This window comes from Chinchilla lanigera, unplaced genomic scaffold (genome assembly GCF_000276665.1).
Source record: "Chinchilla lanigera isolate Chin_1 unplaced genomic scaffold, ChiLan1.0 scaffold00020, whole genome shotgun sequence".
NCBI classification, from domain to species: domain Eukaryota; kingdom Metazoa; phylum Chordata; class Mammalia; order Rodentia; family Chinchillidae; genus Chinchilla; species Chinchilla lanigera.
The window spans coordinates 23,888,174-23,896,335 of record NW_004955421.1 but is presented as its reverse complement, the minus strand read 5'-3'; the positions used below and the strand labels follow the sequence as shown (position 1 = coordinate 23,896,335).

The 8,162-nt window shown below is 40.3% G+C and overlaps 1 protein-coding gene across 8 annotated transcripts in view; it reads left to right on the top strand.

The window, feature by feature from the left end:
• The window catches only part of Sfmbt2 (Scm-like with four mbt domains 2), a 222,134-nt gene that overhangs the window by 17,446 nt on the left and 196,526 nt on the right, over window positions 1-8,162 (top strand). For 7 of the 8 annotated variants that reach the window (XM_013513769.1, XM_013513768.1, XM_005383870.2 and 4 more), the window contains exon 2: window positions 7,399-7,550. In XM_013513769.1, coding sequence (XP_013369223.1) covers window positions 7,451-7,550 — 100 coding nt within the window. In that variant the 5' untranslated portion in view covers window positions 7,399-7,450. Of the gene's footprint in view, window positions 1-3,770; window positions 3,794-7,398; window positions 7,551-8,162 lie in introns of those variants that run through there. The other variant, XM_013513773.1, reaches the window with a different exon arrangement.

Below are 8,162 nucleotides of genomic sequence, written 5' to 3'. Positions count from 1 at the left end.
GTATCTGGAACCGAACTCACGACCTTGCGCTTGCTTGCCAGGCAGGCGCTGTGCGGCTGAGCTAAATCCCCAGCCCCAGAAATAGTGTGTTATGCAACACCATGGATGTGAAGGCCCAGTCAGCCAAGAGTTGAAAGTAGTTTCCTTGGGGAGAGAGAAGGGCAGGGATTTCTCTTTTTGCTTTTTTTTTTTTTTTCCTGGAGGGGAGCTGTACAGAATTATTTGGCTTTTATAATTATATGTAGATGTAACATATTAAAAAAATCAGTTAGCAGATTAGGCATAACTAGAAGTGTTCCTACAATTATGTAACCCATTGTCTTTTATATTTTAAACAACTGGGACCTGGAAAAAATAATTTGTCCAAAAACTTAGCTCTATTAAGAAAGAGGCTCAACCATGAATAACATGATAAATACTTACCGTTGTAACTTATTGAAGTTTTATGGAGAACAGGTGTGCCTGACCTTAGAAAGATGGTTTATTGCCATGATTTGGAAATATACTCCAAGGGCATATGTGTTAAATCCTTGCTCCCTAACCTGTGTTGCTGTTGGGATTTGGGGGAACCTTTAGAAGATGGGGCTTAGCGGGAGGAAGCTCAGTCGTTGGGGGATGTGCCTTTGAAGTGTATGTTGGGACACCGCCCTTTCCTTTTTCTTTGCTTCCTGCACTGAGGTGAACAGGCTTCTGCGACGTGCTCTTTCCATGATGTACCAAGCTGACACAGGCCCAGAGTGAAGGCCGATTAACCATGTACTGACACCTTGGTATCCATGAACCAACGTAAATCTTTCCTCCTTTTAGGTTTACTGTCTTTGTTATTGTGTGCCAGTGGTGGCAGTCTCACTGACACAGTTGAGCCAAGCCTAACATTGTAAAACAGTTGAATTTGATATTATTGGCATCCACCAGGAATCTTCTGTGCAAAACCAAGTCCAGAAAAATCAGCTTTCCTTTCCGGACATTTAAGTGCTTTTGCAGAAATAGTATGTTTTCTAGTATATATGTGATAGATACCTTTTGGCTGAAGAGTTACTTTTATCTTTCTGACAACCTTTACATAATCTCATTCCATGAAGCAGCGTTCTTATAAGTGTGGTCACTGGACTTGTAGCATAGGCATCACCTTGCGACTTGCTATGAATACAAGTATCAGACATCATCCTAGATCTAGAGAATCAGAAATTCAGGGAGGGGGCCCAGCAATCTGTTTGCCAAGCCCTCTAGTTGATTCTGCTTACTTTAAGGTTTGAGAAGCACTGATATTTGATGAAATCATAGGTGATTCTGCCCTCACTTTTTTCAGAGATTAGTCTGTGCAATAAAAGAGATCCCTCTTCTATTTCCTTACAGATTTCATTCTTCTGAAGGTTTAGGGACCTTGATCCACATAGTAATGCAAACTGTATATTTTTGTTTTTATTTATTTGTTTATTTATATTTTAAAAAGAGTAGTAAATGAGAAGAAAAAAAAAGAACAATAGCAGCATACCAGCCTCACAAACATAAACAAACCAAAACAAGAACATTTAAAATGAAACAGGGTTTTAAGACAAAATAATACGAATTAACAGTGGTTATTATATTACATATTGTTATCTTCAACTATGTTGCTCAGATTGCCAGATGTAAGAATGGAAGATTGTTCAAACCCTGAAAGAGAACAAGAACATAATTATTAGATAAAACATTAGAGATAATACAGAGTCTCACTAGACAAAATGGTAGGGCTTCACCATGGTGGTTCCATTGCATATTGTTACCTTCACATCAGTTGCTCAGATTACCAGATACAAGCATGCAAAATTGGTGGGAACATAAAAAATTTTAAGTTTTAACTGTTCCTTTCAATATACCATCAGACATCAGCAATACAGCAAACTGTGTATGTTTAAATGTTAAAATGAAAGCATTTTGCTTTATGGATAGTGCAAAACTTAGGGTATGTACTGACTGTAGCAGTAACAATCTAAGTGCCTTAATTACAAGATTATTAAAAAGGAACACAATACTCTTAGAGTGTATTTGTTTGGCATTGAGGTTGACCCCATATCAGCATCCAAAGTTAGGGTAGTGTCCAGCAGAGAGAAGCTGATTTTGCAGTCTGAGGTCTCAGAACCCGCCTTGCTTCATCTTTGGTATGACCTTTCATGGGTGCTGGCACCTGGGAGGTGGTGCTGCCCTTCCTAAGAGTTGGGGGGCAGGAGCAGGCCCCTCCCACTCCACAATCCAACACATCAGCCCTGCAGACTTCCTGCTGGCTAGAGCTGAATGATTTGATCACGTGTAAGCGCTAGGAGAGCTGGGAAATGTCTTGGTTAGCCAATGATCTCTTAGTGTAGACAGGAGGGGAAAATGGGTGTCAGTGGGAGTAGGTAACAGATTCCAACACATGATGATTTCTCCATGCGGGTTCTGCAGATACATTTTGTTCCGATTGGAATGTACTGTGACAGACAATACAGTCACCAGGAACTGGAGCTGGGCTCCCAATCTGCAAACGTCGTTGTCTTCTCTCTGTAAATGTACTTGAGATGACCCCAGGCTTATCACTGCTTAACTAAGAGGGACATATAAACAGTAGTTGTAGTTTCTGTTTCTCTGGCTTTTCTCATAATTAGATTAAAGTTTGGTATACTGCATATTTAAGAATGTCGTATGTGATAAAGGCAGAGTGTAAACGTTCAATGGGAGAAGAGTGGGTTTTTTAACTGGGGTGGTTGGAGGATTGGGGGGAAGAGGATGAGGTCGGAGGTGCAGCTCACAGAATATTTGAGCATAAATTTTCTACTTGTTAACAGAAGTTAAATGTAGAACTTCCTACATTTAGGAAATTCCTAAGCAGTTAGATTGCTGTTATCTTAGGATTGGGAAGACTTTTTTAAGAATGTAGGTTTTAGAAGCACAGGAATGGGTAGATTGGACTTGGGCTGAGAAAAGGCTAGCATTTCTGCAAGTCAAGGGCAAATTGGGGAAAGTAGTTTCATGAGGTAAAATATATACAACTCTTAAAAATCCATACAGTAGAACAGTAGAGTTAATGTATAGGAAGGATGTGAGAGAGATATCATTTGGTTTTTGAATATTAAATTCAGCAATGTGGAAGGAGCCAGTATTCAGGACTGGGGAAGAGATTGGGTGAAGACATCTCTTGTCAACTGCTAATTGGGGTGTACACAAGTGAAGCTGTCTAGACAGTATTTTAGCAGGATCTATTGCAGTCCTCAGGTATGGCACCGTGTTTTGATCCTTAACAAATGTGGATCCCTAATGATTTAACTTGTGAGATTTCACACTAAGGGAACATCAGAGATGGTTGCAAATGATAATCACAGCCCTGTTTATTTAAATGGTGAAGAATTAAGGAAACAACTTAATGGTAATTGGTAGAGGTAAGGTCAACAAATTACCCTACTTATAATAAAATTCATACAATTACTTTCAAGTCATGTTCTCAAAGAATTGAAGTGACAGAGTTGGGGAATGCTTTCTGTGTACTATTAGAGGAAGAATGGATTCGAATTTTGAATTCTGTGAACTCACAAAGCATACTTAGGAGGAGATACTATAAATATAAGTGATTTTCCCTGGGTGTTGTGTTAGAAGTGATTTTACTCCTTTGTATATTTTCTTCTGTGTGTATTCTGCAGGAAGGAAAAAGGAAACATTGCTTAAAATAAGTCTAAGTCTGACAGTGCTTTTTGCCAAAATAAGTAATTTTGCAGCCCCCAGAGTGGACCTAAAGCCTCTGGGTGGAATACCACCTGTTCTTCCAAGAGGGACGTGAGATGTAAGTCTGCCATGCTTTCTGGTGGAGGCTCTCTCCTTGGTATTTCTATTGTTTACCCATGAGTTCTGTTGAAAATGATTGACTTGGTGCATTTACATCAGTGTCCTACTTTATAGTCCCAGATTACCTTTCTGTAGTGTCTAGTTAGATGCACATGGATAAAGAATTGAAACACTTGAGGAGCCGCATAATATAGACTTTAGCAAACTTTTCCCATTTGATAAGTGTCACAGAAACCGCCGATACATAACTGATTTATTAATAGTTAGAGTCATAAACTTTTTTTTTGCCTTCACAGAGAACGTTTGTGCCTGATAACATTTTTCAGGTGAAATGATTTTCTTGGATTTGTAAATCCAAGGGAAAAGCAAATCTCCCTTGAAATTGTAAGGACATAAAATTACGGCACATTCAGTAAAAGGCCAGTACATTAGGGAGTTTGCCAGGAGTCATTACTGGGATATTAGGGGGAAACTGAACCTCCTTCTGAAGTTTCTTAAGTTTTAAAGTTTCTATGTTCTCCTTTAATTAAGTTAACATTATTAAATTAAAACATTTAAGAGCTAAGAATTCATGGTTATTTTAGGACACATTCCAAGCCCTCAAATGCAGTGGCTTACCAACGTGGTGGTCTAGCCAGGCTGCCATATATGGCCATTTACATTTAAATTCACTAAAATTTAAATTCACATCCTTAATTGCACTAGCCACATTTCAAGCGCTCAGAAGCCACGTGGCTAGTGGTTACCATTCTGGGCTGGGCCGATACAGAAAGTTTTATTGGCCATTCAAAGTAAGCAATAAAATCCCAATAGTTTCTGATTAATTTTAGAGTAATAGCAAACGAGTACTCTGCCTCACTCATTTCCTCCCTAGCAAGGCTTTGCCTGGCATGTTATGAAGTTATGTGCAATAAGGGACACGTGGTGAAAGAAGCAGGGATGATGAGGTTGGAAGAGAATGATTATTATTGTATTAAATTTGGTCCAGATAAATGGACAATCTGAAGGAGGAGATGCACAATTAAGACTAAAATACCTAGTCAATTCATATCACTTTAGCTTTGAAAAGGACTTTTGATTGGCTCCAATCAAGCCCTTCTGCTTAACTGGTGAGAAATTGAGGAACAGAGGTTGAGCAAAATTTATTTACGTCACACATCACATGCTAAGTAGCAGCCTCATTACTCCTTATTCTCCCAGTTAATGGTTTTTTTCACTGGCCAAGGGCAGCTTTTGTAAGAAGTTCCAGTGCTGTATTTCTTTTGTTCATCAGAGACAAGAGGTGCCAATTATAGCAAAATTTACGCCAAATCACAAAGCATATTGTATAAACAGGAAGTTCCCTTTGAAAAGCCCAGCTTTCAAACCTGAACCTTCCTATGTCTCTGGAAAAAAATCTTCCTTCAATTAGTAGGTGGCTTCACTTCAGCCTTGAAATTATATACAATGTATTTTAAGAATCAAAAGGAAGTTGCCAGTGGAGCTCAGTGGTAGAGCACTTGTACAACATGAGTGAAGCAGAGTTCAGCCACTAGTACTAAGAAAAGAAAAAAGGAAATATGTTTCTTTTTCAAAGTAGCCATTTAAAATTGTTAGGAAAGTGATTTGTTCTTTTAAAATATCCTGTTTTTTGTGTAGTCTTATTTGTTTTTGTGGTGCTGGGGATCCAACCCAGGGCTTCAGGATGGCTTTACCACTGAGCTATGTGTCCTCCCTAAAATATCCTGTTTTTGTTTTGCAAAGCTTAATGGATCAATTGTCAACAGTGAGATTTACCCCCACCCCCATCTCCATCCCATTTAAAGTGAATAGATTTTTCAAAAAGGCAAGTCAATAGAAATTACTTGTGAAGTGGTATGTTATTCTCGTATTTAATATGTTTCCCCCAGAATTATCTATTTCTGTAAGTTCCATTAGTTGCTGAGAGCTGGCTGTGGAAAGTGAAGTCATTTATTCTATCAACTGTGACTATGCGCTGTGAAGATTGCATTTTGTTAGGATTATTTCTACAGCATTCTGCTGATTATACCTTTCAGATGCTTCTTGAGCTTGTCTCCTTCCTTCTTTCCCCATGTCTTAGTTTTGACCCGTGTCTTTCCCTTCTTGGTTTTAGCTGGCTTCTGTCTGGGGTTGCCCCGCTCACCCATGTTGCAGGTGGCTGGCTACCCGAGTAGGAGTGCTTCGTCTGTGACAGCTCTGGTCATTTCACTTCCTGGAATGGCATCCTGCACCTGCCGCTCCTGCCTGCAGAGTGCCATGCAGTTCTTTATTTTATTTATTTATTTATTTTTTGGTACCGTACCGGGAATTGAACTCACGACCTCGCATTGGCCAGGCAGGCTCTGTGCTGCTGAGCTAAATCCCCAGCCCCTCCATGCAGTTCTTGTCCGTATTTTGGAAACTCTTCTCTCCTCTGGGCTCAGCCTGTTTCCTTGTTCTTATCCTCAAAGCCTTTGCTCAAATATCACTTCCTGAGGTCTTGGCTGGCCACCTCCTAAGTAATTATCATTCTTTTCCATTGTTTTCCTGATCTTCCTTGCTATTTCTCTTGGATATAGCACTGATCACCTTTTAACAGACTACATAACTTACTAATTAAAAAAAAGTATTAGCTCTTTCTCCAATTAGGATGTGATATCTGCGAGGGCAGAGGTCTTGCTTAGTTTTGTCCCACATGTCTGCTGTGCCTAGAACAGTGCCTGACATTTATGGAGATGAGTGAGTGGCAGTGAGGAGGAATGACAGTGTGGGCTCACACAGTCCTCTTTTCCTCCCTCTATGCTGAGATGCCTTGGAATTTTTCACATCTTCCTGCCACACTGTTTGCTGTTGGATCTCCACATTTAACATCTTTTCTACCTTCCTGAGGATCTGTCTCATGGTTTTACTAAGTTGCCCAGGCTGGCCTTGAACGCGGAATCCTCCTGCTTCAGCCTCCTAATTAGCTGGGCTTACAGGTGTGTGCCATCACCCTCCACTCCTCCTGAGGCTCTTAAGCCAGTGCTCCTATTTGACCTTTGGTTTGCTCTTATCCTCATCTCCTTTCTGTTATGAGCATTTGCCTGTCTAGAGTTAGTGTCCTTACTTGTCATTGCTATTGTTTCAGGTGATGTCAGAAGGCAAGTGAGGAATGGCCGGGAGAGTTGTGTCCCTATTTCTAATTTCTCAGCAAAGCACATTATTTGCAAACATTGATACTCAGCTGGCTTTGGTACCCGATCACTTGTGGTACATGAGGACTTCTAAGTTGAGTATCTTGCTCAGGGTCACTATGATGGATTAGGGATTGAAACAAGTCCTATTTGTTGGTGAAAAACACATTAGAGGTGTGAATGACCTGTATAAATGTGTGAATGATCTGTGTAAAAACCTGTGATGGTTTTGCTACTATGACCTTGATGGTTGACCTTGCGTAGAAAAGCACTCGTTATCCTTTATTCTGGTATTTTCTATTATCAACCTTGTATTGCATCCTAAGTGTTGGAATGAGTTGGTAACAATTCTGATGGGATTATGTTTCTTCTAGAGAGCTTAGAATCAAGTTAATATGATTAATATAATTAAAGTGCTCTGATTTTTTTTTTTCCTTTTGATTGCTTTTAGATAATTTTTCCTGTGAGATGAATTAAGGTAAAAGAACACCTAGTCTTCAGGCATGGAGAGCAGTTTGTCAGTTTCCAACATGCAAGACCCTTCCTCTTCTCCCTTGGAAAAGCACGTGGATTCAGCTAATGGAAATGGAGACCTTGACTCAGGTAGGACTTCGCTTGCTCTATCCTTCCGGTTTTTGGTTTATTGATGCGTATCTTTCTGAAACATTCAGGGAGCAATGGAGGCAACATTTTGAGATCTCACATACTGCCTGTTCCCCGGATTTGCTATCCTGTTTGTAGGGATACAGTATAGCAGCTTTAATATCCTGCAAACTTTGGATTGAAATTAATATGACTTTATCAGACAGAGCAGATGAGCCAATAGAGAGGCAACACATCACTTGAAGATGTAAGTGGCTTGTATTGGTAAACGTTGCCAAATTATTACACTGTCTTTCACAGATCCCTGGTGCTCTGTTCCAGAGTCACCGTGCACTGTCCTGTGACACCATACTTGAGTGTGGTGCCCAGGGTGGTCATGGTGGTGGCTGGTGGGACAGGTGGGTCTTGAGCCAGCAAACAGTTCAGTGGTGTAGATCAGTAGAGACAAATGCCAATTTGGCTAAGAACTCCTTGACCGGAAGTTCATCACATATTCTTGCTGTTGCAAGGCAGGCTGGGAAATAGAATTCCCTTGGAAGTGCTAGAGAGACAGGGGATCCGGGCCTACCCAAATCTGTAGGAGATGCTGGCGACACAAGAGGTTCTCCAGAG